Source organism: Thunnus thynnus, chromosome 21, assembly GCF_963924715.1.
Source record: "Thunnus thynnus chromosome 21, fThuThy2.1, whole genome shotgun sequence".
NCBI lineage: Eukaryota > Metazoa > Chordata > Actinopteri > Scombriformes > Scombridae > Thunnus > Thunnus thynnus.
The window spans coordinates 2,982,612-3,001,076 of NC_089537.1; the positions used below are offsets into that span (position 1 = coordinate 2,982,612).

Sequence of the window (18,465 nt, forward strand, 5' to 3'; positions counted from 1 at the left end):
GAGGCGGGAAATACACTTTATGTTGACCTGGTGGTTAGAAACTGATCGTCCTGTAACTGATGTGGAAGCAAATAATTTCATTACGTTTCCTTGTGTGCATTAAGCTCAGAGGATTTATTATAATGTTCTGTATACTGTGAGTAATGTATGATTTTTTAGAAGATCCTGGTTATTTATTTTCAGTAGTTGTCTCACCCTGATGAGGGAAAAGAAAAAGAACCTGCCAAACCCTTTATTTAAGCCTGTAACAGTCAACAGCCAGGAGGTGGAGCAATTGAGCTCCATTAAATATGTTGGGACTGTTTTGGATCAAACCTTCACCTTTTCTGAGCATGTGGGATCATATTTACTAAAAATCACAAGAAATACTCTTTCTTTAGTGCAAACTGAGGAGTTTTGAAGTTAGTCAGCACATCTTAAACAGAGTGTATCAATCCCTAATAGAGAGTGTTCTTACATTCAACATTGTGTCCTGGTTTGAATACCCGACTGTCAAAAACAAGGCCAAACTTTTCAGAATAGTCAAACTTGGCAGTGTAATAGTATAAAAATAATATAATAATAACTATAATTAGTCGTTAGTTTATCACCATGACAAAGCAGATGAAGAAATGACAGACAAAATCTTGGAGGATTCATACCATTGCCTGAATCATCACTTTCAGCTCCTATGGCAAGTTGTTTTAACATTTAATAGCTAGACTGGATATATGTTGCAAATATCCGTAATTCAATTCTTTCCAGTCAAAACGAACATTTTATATATCCACAATGACATTCTTCCTAAGACAAATGATGTCACTTTTGCCATTAATGTGTATTGGGCTTTTAATTTCACATATTCACAATTGCAGTTTTGATACCTAGAATGAACATTCTGGATATCTGCAATAGAATTATTACTGGGAAAAACTCCCATTTCTACAGTCCAGTTGTTAATAGTCATAACTTTAATTTCATGTATCCAAGTGAAAAACCATTCCAGATATCCATAATGTAATTTAGGATATTCAAAAATACATTAAGACTAGTAAAAATGTCCTTATGGATATCCACAATTTGTATTATGACTAGTAATAATGCAATTTCAGATATCTACAATTAGAATTGTGACTAGAAATAATGCAATTGCAGATATCCACAAATGCATTGTGGATATCTGTTGACAGGTAGATATGATGCCATTTCAACATAACAGGGGTTAATTAACTATCCACAGTTATATTTAAGATCTCTATAACAGCATTTCTCTTAGTCAAAATTACATTCTTATTAGCCAGACTGGCAATAACAGACATCCACACCAACATTGTTACGAGTAAAATTGTATTTCAAGATATCTAAAACTTTATTTCTCCTTGTCAAAATTCAGCTAAAGATATGTTTAAATCCTTAAAAAGTATAAGTGGCCGTTTTAACATTTAATAGCTAGACTGGATATATTTTGCAGATATCTGTAATTAAATTCTTCTCAGTCAAAATGAACATTTTAGATAACTACAACGACATTCTTCCAAAGACAAATGATGTCACTTTTGCCATTTAAGTCTTAAATTGAATTTTGATCTTCATAATGCATTTACAATGTAAATGCCTGACTGTTGTTTTAAGACACACCTGAAGAATTACGAACCTTTCCTTTAAAACGGTTGTTGACAATTACAGAGTTGGTTTTAAGAGATTTGACATACTGTGCATTGACAATACAGCACTAAATCCATTAAAACAGTGTTTAAACATCTTGAACAAAGAACACTGGCTGACTTGAGGTGTTCCTGGTTGTTTGGTGTTCAGGCACTTCAGTATTATTAAGCTCCAGGTTGGACATAACTTAGAAAAATGTTTTAAAGAGTTGGATATATGGGAGCATTCATAATTACATCTTTGATGTTGACATGAACGCTATTTACAAGTTTTACACTGGTTATTACAAACTTTTTTAAATTTGCTTTTTGCTTATTACAAACTAGTCTATGACATGAATGCAGCCATGACATCACATCATTTTTCCAGTTTTGATACCAGTTTGTTTGGTTTTTTTGTCAAACTTAATTAAAGTTTAATTTGAAAACAATCATGGTATATTTTCATCTTAGAAAAAGAATAACAACATGTGTCATGTTGTTTTAACATGACAATAGTACATACATGTAAACATATGGGAGCAATGTAGAAAAAAATAAATAAGAATACAAATAATTTGTGTAATATGAAACAAATGAAACATAATAAATGGTTTCTGTCAAGTATTGTGAAATAAAGTGTAATAATTTCTGGTTTCTCATTCTTCTTTGTTTTTAGGGACTTAATGTATAACTTAAACTTGGTAAAAAAAAATCTAGCCTAATTTAGTTTAACATAATGATGCATTGCAGCACAGTTATTTTTTTATTGAGAAGAAACACCAAATATTTATTTCAGTTCTGATATCTCTTGAAAAATGAGTAAGAGTAAAAAAAGAGTAAATGATGGAACTACTATAATTTTTACTTAATTTATTCCTATGATATCATTATTACATACAAGTGTTGAAATACTGTTTCAAGAATTTTGTCAATAACATGTTTCTTCCCTCCGATGTAGAAAGACATAGAGGTGCCGTTTAAAGCTAGAAATATATAATATATTTATTTCCAAGGCAAAATTAATGGATTACCAGACAACAGCTTGTTTACTAGCTATGTCTTGAATAATTGATAAATAATGTGTTTATTATACATTTTAGGTCCCTGTTAGCTGACACCTTAATGACACTGAAGTCTTTCAGCAGACTGAGAGCAACATTATAATCATTTATTTGGACTCATGTTTGTGTCCACCTGATGAATGTGAGTCCGAAATTCACAGGAGTCTCCACAAATTCTTGAGAAAATATCAGACTCTTTAGCTGCTAAATGTTCCAATTTCTTCACCAGAGAGAGCACAGTGACCAACGAACCAAAACAGTACATAAAAGTGTGTCATAAAAACAAAACTAAACAATAAATCTCTGAGTCTGACACAAGTGAACCGTTTGACATTCCACATAGTCATTAACTTAGTGTTAATATCAAGAATATTGATTAATGCACCTTTTGAATTAAACACTTTAAAGTCATGTGTCCATATTTACTGCTAATTCTTTTCAACAGTAAAAAAAAAACAGTATAGTACATATGATGAGATATTTTTAACAAGTGAAAGTGAAATCTGATAACAAATTCTTAACTTGACTTATATAATGAATATTTGGAAATATCCTCATTGGATCCCATTTCTTAAACATACATTAAAAAACTTGATACTTTATCAGATAGCTCAAGGTAAGATTCTATCACAATCATGTGCATTGATCTTTTTCTCCTCAAATGAAACTTTGACATATTAACACGTTTAATAAACATTTACAGATACACTGATCATATTGTTCCTCACTTAGACCTCAGCTTTTCTTCCCCCCCCCCCCCAAGACCTCTTTCCTGACAATTACAGGGTGATGTACCACTTCTAAAGTTTGTTTCACATCAACCCAAGATGTTCACAGAGGAAGGGGTCGACCTCACAGAGAAACTCAATCATCTCTGAACTCGCAGCTTCACCTTTCTTCCTCACCGTATCGATGACAAAACGAGCCTTGTCGCTTTTGTTTTGCATCTCGTCCGCTGACTCCCTCTCAGAGTCAGTTATCACCTTTTTCTCAAACATCTTGTCCAGCAGACTTTTGAGAACAGGTCCTGATATCCCATCGATGAAGCAGGTCCGTATGTCCATCAGCCTCTCGTTTGAAGGGAGGGTCAGAGCACTCGGCCCACAGGTCCTTCTTACTCCAGTGGACAAAAGACAAACTTTTCTTTCCCAGACACTTTGGGAGCTGTTTGTGCCTCTCAAAAACAGCTTAATATTTTTCATGATTTTTTCTAAATTCACCTGGAATGATGAGACGTAGTTGTTGTAGGACTCCTCATCAAATTCTGCTTCTGTTGGTTGAACTAGAACTGAGTCGTCTTCAGGACTAGTGGACAGTGTGTACTCCTGCTTTGGGAGCAGTTTACAGTGTGCAGGTGTCTCGATGTACCTCTCATCTCCAACTAACTTCTTCCTTGTGCGCAGCACATCACGCAGCACGACGTTCTTTGGTAGCAACAACACATTGAGGACAGATTCTGGATCAGGATCAGTCGGGGGTCTGTAGAACAGCAGCACCATCGCTCGGACCGGGTCAGGAGGAGAGTTTTCATCCTTGACATTACCGAAACCAGAAAACCCTGTGATGTTTATAATGACATGAGTTTCTGTTATCTGATGAGGAGTAATAAACTCGATGTCCTCATCATCCACATGAGCAACTGACAAGAATTCACATCCACCTGTGGAGCGGATCTCACAGTGTGGGAGATGAAGCTGACACACAGACTGCTGGAGACATTTGATGTCAAACAGGGGTCCTGCAGGCTTCTTGTGATGTTGGGCCAGTAGTCTGCAGTTCCAAGCGACAATCCTGTAAACCACGTCCCCTTCTCCCTCCATGTGAAACACCAGACTTGTCACACTGCACTGGTACAGGCCTGGACGGGACCAGTGGAACCTGTAGGTTTCCTCATTTTCATCAACAGTGATATCAGGTGTAAACTCCTCAAAGATGTCTTTTAACAACATGTCAGATAAGCTCTTTGCTTGGGTTAAGTTTTTGTTGTTTGCAGAGTTTATTTGACTGAGTGAGGACTTGCTGTGAGGACGAGGCAAGCAGCTGGAGTCTTTTCTGCTCCTGAAGATATCTGAGGGTGGTAGGAGGTGAGAGTGGGCTGGCAGGGAGTTTTCAGCTGAGGTTTGCTTGGCTTTAACAAGTTTCTCTGGTGCATCATGGTGACCCCCATGCTTCCGTGTGAAAATGTTTGGGAGTAAAAGGCCAACAGCAGAAGTAATGATGTACTTTGTGTGGGGGAATAATTGTGAAATGTAGGTGTACCATGTAGGTGAATCTTCTGCTCTGTCACCTAGTTTTCGAAAGGCACGTAACAAGGACCCTGGATCATATAGCCTATCACCTATTTCTTGAATAGCACATAACAAGGACTGTCGAAATTGTTCTCTAACATATATTTCTCGAAGGTAATCTCCCAGCACCACTATTTGGTGGGCTAAGAGACGTGACTCATTTTCATGATGTCTGCACAGTTCTCTGCTATGTCTTCTGTTGCCAGTGTAAAAAAAGACAGGGAAAAAAGGTGATCTGAACACAGGAGGAGTGCAGAGGAATACACACAAACAGGGAAATGTTTCCTCTATGGCCCATCCTCCAGTGGGCAGAATTTTTCCATTTTCATCAGGATCTGAGTCGTAAGTTCTTAACCCTTCGGTGCCAAGGGGCTCCATCCAGTGTCAATTTTTATTATCTTGTTCAAGATTATCTTTTTGTATTGTCGTAGTTTTTCAACTGCTTCTTAACCCTGGAAGACAAATCAGAGAATGGACAATTAGTATCACCTATAAAGGTATAAAGGTTGTTTGATTATAAAAAATAACATTCTTTACTGGTGATAATTCAAAATAACACTAAGTTAAAGTGCCTCACTAAATGCAGGAAAGAAAATTGCATACTTTTGTATAACAGAGACTATATGAGGTCACCTGGATGAAATGTAACATAATAATAGAATTATTGTAAGGAACATAAAAAATGTGGTCTACATAAAAAACTTATAAACGTGGGGTTACACATTTACCTATTCAATGTTTTGTTCATTATTAATATTATTAAAGTTATTTGACAATGTCACTGTTGAACCTTTTAGTTTGAAACTCATGGTTACTTACTTTATATATACAACATTTTGAAAAGTAATATTTCACTCAAGATGTTTCACGGTAGTTATAATGCATGAAACTGTGATAATAACATTTTAATGGTCAATCATAGTTTTATCTGTAAAAGCTGCACCACCTAACAAGTCAGTGGTTATTGTGTTTTCTTTATATTATAGGTAGGTTTATGTTTTATAAGTAGCAGATTTCAATCATGTTTTTGTTGCTTTACACACACCTGTCGAATGATTTTTCTCTCTCTTGATGTATCCTTAAAGCCCAAGATGGACCATAATACTCAGTATGACAGTCTAGGCTCAGTTATGTGAGTGACTATTTCACTAACGACAGTATTTTACTTCATGAGAGGCAACAATAGCACTGCAAAGAACCAGGATGAGATACCTCTGTAGACAATCAAACCACAGCCAAAACTGCATGATAGCATGGTCGTGGCTCTACTCCGTGAACAGCAAAATGCAACTTTTTGACATACTAGGACTAAGACTGAAACATAGTGTTGTCACTTTGAATAACCGTTAGGACCTTTGGATTCAATGTGCTTCATAGATCTTTAAATCACATCAAAATAGTCATCTCCTATGCTGAAATGATTAGCTTGTTTTACAATCCTTAAAGAAGAGATTAATAATGAAGAGGGTTATAATAAAATAATATCATTATATTAGGAAAAACGGCTGATTAAGAAACTTGTCAAGATGGAGTAATGAATGGAATTGATTTTGTAATATGAATGAATGAACTATCGATTAACCATTACATTCCTTTTTTAAGAAAAAATGCTAAAATTCTCTGGTTGCAGTTCCTTAAATATGAATATTTTCTGGTGTCTTTTGTCATCTATGATCGTAAACTGAATATCTTTGGGTCCACAGACTGTTAATTGGGACAAGACAAAACATTTGAAGTTGCACCTTCGGCATTTTCTGACCTTTTATAGACCAAATGACCAAATTATTCATCAAGAAAATTATCGTAAGATTAACCCATAATGAAAATAATCATTGCAGCCTTAGTGGCGTTCTTTCTCAATGCAATTTTATGCAAGTATTTTTTAAAAGTTATACAGTAATAAAGCTGTTACCCAAACATTTATATCTACCTTCCATCAACAAGTTCTCCAGTTCCAGAAACTATATAACTATATATTTATTTGAACTATATATGTTCAAATAAACATAACTTTTCTTCTCACAGTGCACCAATTTAGAACTTGAAAGAAGAAATCTTTTTATATTGAAAATTGTTTGGAGACAGGAAGTAAGTCTGCTGCTCATACTAACTGCTGATCAAATTCAGAATGTTTGTGATTGTTTTAAGTAGTGTGTCTGAGTGTGTGTTTGTGATCCTGTGTATGTAGCCTGTTCTCAGGTCTCTTTTGCAAAAGAGATCTTAATCTCAATGACATTTCCTGAATAAATACAGCTTAACAATAATAATAATAATAATAATAATAATAATAATAATAAGTAAGAATGACAAATATCCTGCTATTACTGTCCAGCTTAAACTTATGGTGTCACAGTTAAATGAAGCTTAGGGAAAGTTCAGTCAGAAAGACTATCTTTTTCATGCACAGGTCTGTAGTATTGTTGTTTAATCTATCTGTCATTAGCATCCCTCACGCATGCTCAATTATAATTTCCTTGCTGTCATTCCCTTAGGTGTCAATTAAGACGTCAGCTGTTCACATCAGCTGGGCACATATAACCAATAACATGGTGACATACCTTCATTGTCAGCCTATCATATTGTGGCGGTCTTTTATTATTATTGTGTGGTTTTCTCCCTCTCTGCCTTAGTGCTTTCATGGAGATTTTTTGCATGTCCCACCACCTCCCCATCTTCGCCCAGTCTCCGCTGATTCATCAGTACATCACTGATGTACTGAGGGGAGGGGGGATCTATCTCGCTGCTGCTTAGGACTGATGTCCCTCAATTCAAAATCTGACCTGTAGAGTCTAAGCGCCAAAGACTATTGACCACACCTAGTCATCAATATCATCTGTGTAATAAACAATTCTTTTTCCTTCATTCACTTTGTCTCTCCTGATTGAACTATTTATTCTTGCATTATTTCCACATGGTGTCCTTTAAGGACTGACAACATAAATTGGGATAATAAAGCTTTTACAAAACACATATTTCACATCCTATTCCATATAAACCTCCTAAAGGAGTACATTTTTAAAACTTTGAATAAAACTTACCTCTCTGGTGAATTTCTGAAAATGCAGAAATATTGGTCCCACATAGATTATTGACATTTTAACACTTTTTCGTTGCAAAAAACAGACCAAAAGTAATGTTGAATTTCTCCCTTTTTCAACCAGATTCACAACAAGGTTCATTCACAAATGCAAATAGTGTAGAGTGCAGCCTATATTACTTTCAAGCGTTTACATTGTACGTCATCTGTTCCAGGAGACTGTCACTGCCATTGTATTTTACAGTATGACGCCTCAACAACGCAAAACAGTGAGATGTCTTCGTGTTAAATAAACCTTCAACATACTTCCTAGTTCCCACAGTGTCTCCTTCTTTACCTGCAGTGGTGGTAAAGTCACATTTCCGTGAGTTTTCTTTCCGGTCCGCTCTTCAGCCGACTTCCCAGCGGACTCATGTCGGAGTTCTCCGTCGGCCAAGAGGAACACTGAGGAGAAGTTGTTATTTTAATATTTCATTACCATGTTTAGTAGCCATATTACACTACCAGACTACAAACTGTAGCGTCGTCGCTCTCACACACTGTTTACAGTATTTCACGTCGCGGCACATATCGTCGGATAGATGGGCGGGGATATAGGAGAGTTAGGAAATAGGAGTTCAATGGTTACGTCATGGATGTATAAAGCAGGAAAGGGTTTTGCAGAAGGAGTTTCACATATCTCCCTTCCTCCTGGGGAGCTACGTCTGACCGTGAGACGAACCAATTCACCTCAGAACCCTAAACCCACTGATCAGCCATCTACCAGTCACTCACAGGTGAACTAACAGGGCACTATTGACCTTAGGTAACCTAGGCTGAAGCTAGCATGATTATGGTAAACACAAACGTCATAGCCAGATGATCTAGTCAAACAGCAGAGTCTTCTCCAAAGCTTTTTATGACATCGTTTTTATATTTTATGGAAAATCATTTTATGGATTTGATTTACATTACTATAGATTAATTCATGTATTTATTGTTGCTTTTCTCCTTTAGACACCCAGAAAAGAGAGCACAAACGGCCTTGAGAAGATTTTCAAGACAGATATCTTCCTCCTGAATTACCTGAGAGACAACCATAAAGCATTCAAAGTCTTAGAGAAGCAGCTCTCTGCTATTGGCTGCAACCTTCGAGAGCTCAGAGTGGACGTCAGCTTCATTCCAGTTCCCAGACAAGCTGCAGTGACCAAAGTACAACTGGTGCGCTACAGTGAAAATGTGAACAAGCTGAAAGAGGTTCTGCAAGACTACCAGATGAACCAGGTTGGGACACAAGAGGGTCCGCACTTACCCAACCCTGATATGATTAACAATATTGATAAAAGCTTGGGCCTGATTGAGATGAAGTTTGATTGAGATGATGTTTCAGAGGCCTTTTTACACTGTTTTCTGTATGACCATTTCTGTCACATATTTACATAAATACTGTTTTCTAATGAATTTTTACTTCAGCAGAATGCAGTTGCTTAGATCCGTTATAACTTTCATTTAAATTAATGGGTATAAATGTATAACATCTGTCCTCAGTGTGATGTGATGTAGTTTATTTTAAGATATTTCCATTACATTCCTTCAAGGCAATTTTGGCAGGTTACTACTGTATTTTCTTGTTTTCTACTTGGTAGATTGAGCACTTGCAGAATGTTCATCTGCAATGCATCTATGAGGAGCAGATGATTCACATTTCTGATAAGATCAGACAGGCCGGAGGAGCAGGTGAAAAGCTTCTGTACCACAGGACGACCCAGGACAGCTGTGACTCCAGCATGACAACTGGGTTCAACAGACGCTTTGCCAGGCAAAATGGTAATTATCATTTAGACCTATTCATAGTCATAAGCAGTCTTGCTCCAAAATACTACAACAGTGACATCTACAGACTGTAATGTATCAGTTTAATCTTTTTCTCAGCAACTGCATACATGCCAGCTACTCAGCCATTCCCACCTACTCCAAGCCAGATACTGACAGTTCCCAGTTAATGTTTGTGGCCCAAGTCCTCTCTGCTGTCTGCTGTGTGTGTGTGTGTGTGTGTGTGTGTGTGTGTGTGTGTGTGTGTGTGTGTGTGAGGAGCTGAACCTCGCCCTAGGTCAAACACAGAGAGCAGAGGAGAGGACAGAAGCAGCAGCAGAATCAAGCCAAAACACGATAGTGTTACGATAGCAGGGAAAACCCGTCATAACTGTGTTTTGCGCACAGACTGGAAAGTTTTCAGGCTATGATGTTGTTGATACAGGAGGCTACGTGTGTTGGATCAATCGGGTGTCACGATAGACATGGATCTTACCATCAGGTCAAAAGCAATGAAAGGGAGGGGGGACTTCATGCCTACAGATCTGAATGGATGTGGCTGTGCTGTTTTTGTTATGATTTACCTTAATAGTTTTGCATTTTGATCAGGCAGGCTCGGTGTTCCCGATGGCCAATCTGGGCCTGTAGCCTATTAAAGTGATGGATGTAGTGAAAAGCACTCCACTGATCCAAAGAAGATTTTAAAAGGTTGATTTGTTTATGTCTATTGTCGATTGATTTGTGTCAGTAATACAGTGCTGTCAAAGTAAAGGGTAACCAATTTGGATTAAAAGAGAAAATTAAAGCACATGGATTTTCAGTTGTTTTAGAAATTCTGTTGTGTTTGTTTTCACAAGAAGGAAGATTTCAATTATTTTCCTGGGAAGTGGAGATTCTTTGAATAAAGCACTGATATTATTATTATTATTATTATTATTATTATTATTATTATTACACCAACAATGAACTGATTCTACAAAGAGCTTCCTGGTCAGTTAAGATGATTCTGCTTCTGCATTATAGATCTGTTGTACAACTACCCACTCATATAAAGAATACAGGTAAGCCACAATCTCTCTCAGTGGCATTTTGCCAACTTAAAGTCAAATGTGTGTTTCTATGTGTAGTGAAGGGTAATTAATTCAACCAGACAAAAACTTTTATAGCAACTCACATAAACTCTTATTTGGTCTTTTTATTCAGGGGGCAAATATATCAAAGAGTTCTTCATTGACCACAAGAAGAGTTTAAAAGGTGAGATCAGGGTTTTCAAGATGTGTGTGAACAGTTGTGAATTATTATAACAAACTTCATCTTTTTGTTCTACACCAATGCAGGAAATCACTCTGACAACAAAGTGAACCTTGTTCTGCTGGGAATGTCCGGGACTGGAAAGAGTGCGAGTGGAAACACAATCCTTGGAAAGGAACGGTTCTTGTCAAGAGCCAGTTCAGTGCCGGTCACCACAGAGTGTCAGGAGGCAGAAACTGAGATAAACGGTACATGTGTGCGTGTCATTGATACTCCAGACATCTTTAATGATGAAATCAAATCATCAGTGATGAACCAACATGTCACAAAGTACAAACAGCTCCTTCAGTCAGAGCCTTGTATGTTTTTACTTGTGTTACATATTTGCAGACTCACAGATGGTGAGAGAGACATACTGAGAAAGTTTGAAGAAGCTTTTGGTATCAGAGCTAAAGAACAAACAGTCATCCTGTTTACCCGTGGAGAAGAGCTGCAGCGTGCAGACATGAACTTGGAGGATTTTTTGCAGGACTGTAATACTGAACTCAAGAACATAGTTGAACATTGTGGCGGAAGGTGTGTTGTTTTTGAGAACAAAGCCACACGTCAACATCAAGTAACGGAGCTCATGCAGACAGTGAACACGATGTTAAATAAATATCAGAATCAATAAGTGTGCATGTATCAGACCAGATCAATAAAGTTTTGGATGTGATTTCTTTGTATATAGATATATATTGATCAAGATCAATGGATGATCAGTTTCTAACCACCAGGTCAACATAAAGTGTATTTCCTGCCTCTTCATCGTGCTTCAGATCAACCCAAGATGTTTACAGAGGAAGGGGTCGACCTCACAGAGAAAATCAATCATCTCTGAACTCGCAGCTTCACCTTTCTTCCTCACCGTATCGATGACAAAACGAGCCTTGTCGCTTTTGTTTTGCATCTCGTCCGCTGACTCCCTCTCAGAGTCAGTTATCACCTTTTTCTCAAACATCTTGTCCAGCAGACTTTTGAGAACAGGTCCTGATATCCCATCGATGAAGCTGGCCCGTATGTCCATCAGCCTCTCGTTTGAAGGGAGGGTCAGAGCACTCGGCCCACAGGTCCTTCTTACTCCAGTGGACAAAAGACAAACATGTCTTTCCCCAGACACAGTGGGAGCTTTTGGTGTCTTTCAAAAACAGCTTAATATTTTTCATGATTGTTTTAAAAATCACCTGGAATGATGAGACGTAGTTGTTGTTGGACTCCTCATCAAATTCTGCTTCTGTTGGTTGAACTAGAACTGAGTCGTCTTCAGGACTAGTGGACAGTGTGTACTCCTGCTTTGGGAGCAGTTTACAGTGTGCGGGTGTCTCGATGTACCTCTCATCTCCAACTAACTTCTTCCTTGTGCGCAGCACATCACGCAGCACGACGTTCTTTGGTAGCAACAACACATTGAGGAGAGATTCTGGATCAGGATCAGTCGGGGGTCTGTAGAACAGCAGCACCAGTGCTCGGACCGGGTCAGGAGGAGAGTCTTCATCCTTGACATTACCGAAACCAGAAAACTCTGTGATGTTTATAATGACATGAGTCTCTGTTATCTGATGAGGAGTAATAAACTCGATGCCCTCATCATCCACATGAGCAACTGACAAGAATTCACATCCACCTGTGGAGCGGATCTCACAGTGTGGGAGATGAAGCTGACACACAGACTGCTGGAGACATTTGATGTCAAACAGGGGTCCTGCAGGCTTCTTGTGATGTTGGGCCAGTAGTCTGCGGTTCCAAGAGACAATCCTGTAAACCACGTCCCCTTCTCCCTCCATGTGAAACACCAGACGTGTCACACTGCACTGGTACAGGCCTGGACGGGAGCAGTGGAACCTGTAGGTTTCCTCATTTTCATCAACAGTGATATCAGGCGTAAACTCCTCAAAGCTGTCTTTTAACAACATGTCAGGTAAACTTATTGCTCGAGTACAGTTGTTCTTTGTCGATTTTGCTCAGTGAAGGAATACTGTGAAAGTGAGGTAAGTGGTTTGACATTTTCCTGGTCCAACAGGAATCTGTAGAGGAGAGTTGGAGGTGTGAATGGGCTGGCAGGGTGTTTGTAGCTGAAAAGTGTCCGCTAAGGTCCCGTGGGTGTCCTGAGTGAGTTACTGAGGGAACAGGGGGATCTTTAGAAAAATATTGTCTATGTAGTCCGCTAAAGCTGACTGGGAGTTGTGGTGATGTGTGGTAAGTTGTGGGAATTAGCCCAGACAGATATTCAGAATCCCCACATGAAGAATATCCACTTGATCGTGAATTTACGGCGGAGAGGATGGATGCCTCCCCCTCTTCACCTTTAGATTCACTGCTCCAGGTGGGGGACAAGTTGTCTTGTAACTGGTCTGGTAGCACTAGCACTGTTTGAACTAAAACTTTGCGTCTGTTACTGGGGGTTGGAGCTAAGTCCTTTGAGGAAGGGACTCTCTCGATACTTGATTTTATGTCTTGAACAAATGAAGTGTGCTCGATACTTAATTGTCCAACATTGCCGAGTAGCTCCTCTCCCTCTTCTTCATCTGCAATTTCAGTGTTGGAAGTGCTACAGCTATACGAAGCACCCTCATTTGATTCATGAACATCTGATTCTTTCTCCTCTGAAGTCGTCTTGTTTTGTGTGAAGAGAGTTTGACTTTTTGGATTTGTGTTAGTTGATTTTTCTCGGTATTCAAGCCGCCTTTTCTTGGCCTTTACGTCAGGGTGAAAGAAAACTCCTCCTTTGTTCTGAGCAGAGCATGACTGCTGCTCTTCACTCTTTCTACTTTTCATCTTCTCTTGATGTGAATGTGTTCCTCTTAAAAGCTGTTTAAAAATAGTTTCTTCACAATCTTCTTTTTGGCTCCTGTGTTATTCACCTGTTGCTTGAGCATGAAATCAAGAGGAGAATGTTAAAATATCCACCATTAATGTATCTGTTCATTCATCCAATGGTGTTTACAATATATTCAATCAAGTGGCCTGTTATAATATAAAAACAATAGAGAATATTACATAGTTTTACATGTAATTAAAAGGGAAAATATTTCATTGGCTGTTTAAATCATGTGGGTTAAAACAACAAATGACACAAGAAAATACATATTTAAAATAATTGAAAGTCCTAGATGGAAGGTAAAAAAAAACAAAAAAAGAAAATTGTGTCACCATCCATTTAGCCACATTACTGCTGTGTTACTGGGTGAATCTCAAAAGTCAAACCTGAATCAAACACACTTAACATGTTCTTTACTGCAGATCCATGTTTGGCATATAACAAAAGAACAAGACAGAGTAGGAAATCATTTGTATAAACTTAAATCCCAATAAGCATGCAAGTGGTGTGGTTTTACTTGCAGATTAGCGTTTTGTGTTTCTCAACTGATCTTAACTGAAACTACCTACCGCTGTGTTTCCAAAAGTTACTGATGTAAGCAATACAGCAATTATTTAAAGCAATTATTGTGTAGTTGCTCCATAGTGTCCCTGTATTAAAAGTAATTACCAACTAGTGTCACCTAGTTTAATATAACCTTAAACAAATAAAAGGTTAAACCAACAATAAATGTAATGTCAGCAAATTAAATAACATTAGTTATTAAGTTAATTATTGTTAACGTTAAACCTGCAGTGCAGAACTTTTGTCTCCCCCCTCTGGCAGTGAGAGTAAACAGTAGTTACCTGGATGTAAGTCCAGTTCTATGTGTACATGTGTGAGCTGGTCCCCGTCACTACTGTTGCAGCTGTAAAACAGTGGATAAATTGTTTTGAGCATCACAACCTCCACAAAATGATTCATTTCACTCAGAATTTGATTCATTCAGTCTGATAAAGTTTGAAAAGTCTAGAAGAGCTGCACAATTAAATTATTTTATCCCCCTTAAAGTTAACGGACAGCTAACCAGAAAGTAGCCGGTTCAGCCAGTGGAAGTCTCTGGTGCACGTGCTCTATGGGCACCCTTCAGCTCTGGCAAACCAGTCATTGCTAGTTGACACAAAATGCATCACTACTGGTGTGCCAGCATGGGAATGCCATACCAGACACCAGATTTAAAACTCTGTATACTGTGAAATACAGAGAGATGAATGTAATGGGCATTCATTTATATTTAAAAGTTACACACTCAGCTCTAAGGTTCTTTGTTTTCTTTTCTCAAAAAATGCAATGCAGTTTGTGATGTTTTATGTGCTCTTATTGCGGTAAAATTGCAGGAATTGGGAAAAATTGCAAGCAAAGGAATTCAATGAAGAGTCCTACGTAATCACAAAAACATACTGCATATCACAGAAACAACTTTATTTCAGTGCTAATTTTGTAATTGATTTTCTGAACATGAGAAACATGGGCTCAAAATTATATAAAAAATTGTTCTTCAGGATTTTGCTGCAACACGCAGAACTCATTTGGACTTGTAAAGGACTTACTTACACATATTTGAGTTTATAGATCATATACTGATCCAGCGAAATTTTGAGTTCTGTAATTTTGATGCTGTATTCTCATTTATTTCGTGCAGAATTGGTAATGCAAATGGGTTGTGTTACTGTAAATTCAAAACTTATGGTACTGGTTAAGTAAACTAACAGGAAGGTTGAGCTGAACTCTTAAATATACCCAACTAAGATAAAATGATGACTAAGAACCGAGTCAACTCAAAGAGAAATTAAATAACTTAAAAGAACCTAAGTTGGAAATATATCTCTTTAACTCAAATAGGTTAACTTACCTCTTGGTCTGTGGTCTGTTCTAGTTATAAACTGCTCCTCTGAACCTAGACTCTGGTCATATCTGTAAATACCTAATGTTTTACACATAGATGAGTCATGAGTGTGTATCGGGCAACAGGAGGAGGACCCAAATGTAGACACCCAGGCAGAATAAGTGCTAAAAAGGACTTTAACAAATCAATGTTTAAATAAACAGGCTTACAGTCAGCAACAAGGAGGCAGTCCAAACAGGTAAACAAATCCAGAGGAGTAATGCGGGCAGACAGGTCGGAAACAGACAGCAAGTCGAAACACTGGCAGGAATCAACAAGCAGATAAGCAGGAACAGGAAGCAGCTATGGTGGAGGATCAGGTATCATAAAACAGGTAGGTAGGCTAACAGGCAGGAACAGATATCAGAGTTTAGGATTGGGTGGCTGGTGTGCAAAAGCAAACAGAAAAATTGGGTACATCCCAATTCCCTCAATTGCATCCATGTTTCCCTACTGCAGTCAAGCCAGCTGTCTGTCACGTTTGCATGGTCAAACCTGCCACCACTAGGATTTAGGATAGTCTAAATTAAGCATTTTTTATATGATTGGATGACTAATTTGTTGAATAATCAGTTGAATAATCTGGACAAATTAAATGGAAGAGAATCATGACACATTAACTTCATTTTATGATTGAAGAATATTTGTCAAAGTATGAGTAGTTCAGCTAAAAGATATATTTGAATAAAGGACTGCTTAGACTACATGCACATGTATTATGAATAGTATGAATATGGCTTTTAAAGTAGGTAGGTAATTATCACAAACATGTTGAAAATAATGCCTTTTATTGTATCTCCAAACAAATCATTACAAACATATAACAATCACCCCCACCTCTTTTGCAGTATTCCACATTGATATTGTGAATTCAAGCTGCAGTAATTTAATCAAGTGAAAGGAGAAAAGTGTCCTCTCTCCCTTGAAAAATAGCATTATCAGCATTACTGAGAGAGGAAGCAACCTGAGGCTGCTTGGCAGTGTACAGCATCTCTTTGCATCCCTTAGTCAGTCAGTGGGTCAGTGACCATCATGCTCACACATCTAAAATAACTCCAGAGTAGAAAATACCATTCCAAATTTTCATCATTCTTCTAAATATAATAAAAATCTGAATGATTAGTTGTTGAGAGAATAAACCTAACCTTCGAAATATATTGTGTTTATCATTGTGTGACGTAAGTTAGGTGTATGTTGTTAATATATATGTAAATTTAAAAAAGAATCAGGAATAATGTCAAAATGTCAGCTGGAAAGAAGTACACAAAGACAAACTGGAAAGAATAAGGAACATGGTGATATTCATTATTTGTTTTTCTCAAAAATAATTTATGAACACTAGGAACCTTGTATTGTTAAACCAATACACCCCAAAAATAACAACAAACTATAATAAAAGAAATTCCAACAAAGGATAGTTGAGGGACTGGCAAGATGTTGCTGATGTTTGCTGTGCTTGAGAATCTGCAATCTGCAAAGGAAAACACACACATTGGAAAAGTCTTAAGCATCCCGAAAAGTTTCCGTAACCAAAGTGTTTGATATGTTCCTGAACACAAATTTTTGTTAAAGACAATATACTACTATACTTAGCCATTGAAAATGTTTCGGTTGCTGTGAACATCATTTGATAGCAGACATACAGTCCACCTAATCAGCAACACAAAGTCAACATCTTCTTTAATTATCCTATGTAATTAAAGGTATGTAGAAAACACAGCAGGGCAGGACTAACGAACTTGATGCAGGGTTGGTGTGGAGGGAAGAACAGGCTGGGGAGGAGGACAGGAACGCAGAAGGGAGACATAGAACACACAATCCTCTTAATACAAACCAGCCTCCATTACCCTGTCCAGGAATAAACATATGTATAAATTTAAGTACACAACACTATAAGCTAACTAATAATGCAAGACAGTCCTTTAAAGATACAACCCAAATAATATGAATGAACCAAACCAAATGACCAAAAGTAGTAACACAGGAAACCAAAAGAACAAACAAAGTAACTAATAACTCAACATCTCTGAAGAGAAACAACAGACACTACACGCTGATAGTTCCTGTTATTAACTAATTTTCATTTAACTTTTTTCTTTTAACTAATAAGACATGTTTTGGTTTGGTTTGTTTTAACATTTCTTAGATCAGCTGAGACAATCACATTTCATATATACATCTGCCCACAGAAACCACCTTCAACTATAAAGTATCTGGACACAGCACTTTTCAGCTGCTGGAGTTTTTCTGTGTGGAAACCCAGAAACTTTCTGGAAAGTCACAGGTTTTATTTCTCCAACTGGTCTGAAATCATGTGTGAAAAACAAGTAAATACACCGCAGACACACAACAGCTCATATTACACAGAAAAATATTAGGTTTTGTTTTTGGTTGAATATATGTTAAACTGATTCATAGAAAGGGAAGCTAATGGGTAACGAGAATGCTGAGCTTTCAAGTTTCATTTAGACCATCAAGTGCATAATGTTTAATTTTGAAAGTAGTTTAAAAACACGCACACAAAGGGCAACTATTTACTGCATACTGATATTAGAATCTGAGTACAATCAGCCACCCTCAGTAATCAATACAAACACATTATTAGGCTGTAATCCATTAATTAAACCAATA

General features: G+C 37.5%; 4 protein-coding genes across 5 annotated transcripts in view; 2 read left to right on the top strand and 2 right to left on the bottom strand.

Annotated features, from left to right (window-relative positions):
* Positions 1 to 15: 15 nt before the first annotated feature.
* LOC137173647 (caspase recruitment domain-containing protein 8-like) lies at positions 16 to 8,466 on the bottom strand. Its single transcript, XM_067578565.1, has 2 exons — positions 8,349 to 8,466; positions 16 to 5,426 (listed from the first exon to the last, which is right to left on the bottom strand). Exon 2 carries the CDS (start codon positions 5,350 to 5,352, stop codon positions 3,499 to 3,501), a length of 1,854 nt encoding a protein of 617 aa, XP_067434666.1. The 5' UTR covers positions 5,353 to 5,426; positions 8,349 to 8,466; the 3' UTR covers positions 16 to 3,498.
* A 122-nt stretch (positions 8,467 to 8,588) lies between these two features.
* The window catches only part of LOC137173649 (GTPase IMAP family member 8-like), a 115,753-nt gene continuing 105,876 nt past the window's right edge, over positions 8,589 to 18,465 (top strand). For both annotated transcript variants that reach the window (XM_067578567.1, XM_067578568.1), the window contains exons 1-3: positions 8,589 to 8,787; positions 9,008 to 9,274; positions 9,637 to 9,817. In XM_067578567.1, the coding sequence (XP_067434668.1) occupies positions 8,593 to 8,787; positions 9,008 to 9,274; positions 9,637 to 9,817 (643 nt within the window). In that variant the 5' untranslated portion in view covers positions 8,589 to 8,592. The remainder of the gene's footprint in view (positions 8,788 to 9,007; positions 9,275 to 9,636; positions 9,818 to 18,465) is intronic.
* LOC137173654 (GTPase IMAP family member 7-like) lies at positions 11,100 to 11,782 on the top strand (the record flags this gene model as incomplete). The annotated part of the gene is made up of 1 exon (XM_067578580.1): positions 11,100 to 11,782. A coding segment is annotated over one exon (627 nt), but the record flags the coding sequence as incomplete, so codon positions are not given.
* Positions 12,046 to 14,195, bottom strand: LOC137173777 (NACHT, LRR and PYD domains-containing protein 1b allele 3-like). Its single transcript, XM_067578853.1, has one exon. It carries the CDS (start codon positions 13,003 to 13,005, stop codon positions 12,046 to 12,048), a length of 960 nt encoding a protein of 319 aa, XP_067434954.1. The 5' UTR covers positions 13,006 to 14,195.

Bases quoted from the DNA above. Each gene is read 5' to 3' on its own strand.
- LOC137173647 (XM_067578565.1), bottom strand. From the start codon at position 5,352: ATGGAGCCCCTTGGCACCGAAGGGTTAAGAACTTACGACTCAGATCCT.
- LOC137173777 (XM_067578853.1), bottom strand. From the start codon at position 13,005: ATGTTGTTAAAAGACAGCTTTGAGGAGTTTACGCCTGATATCACTGTT.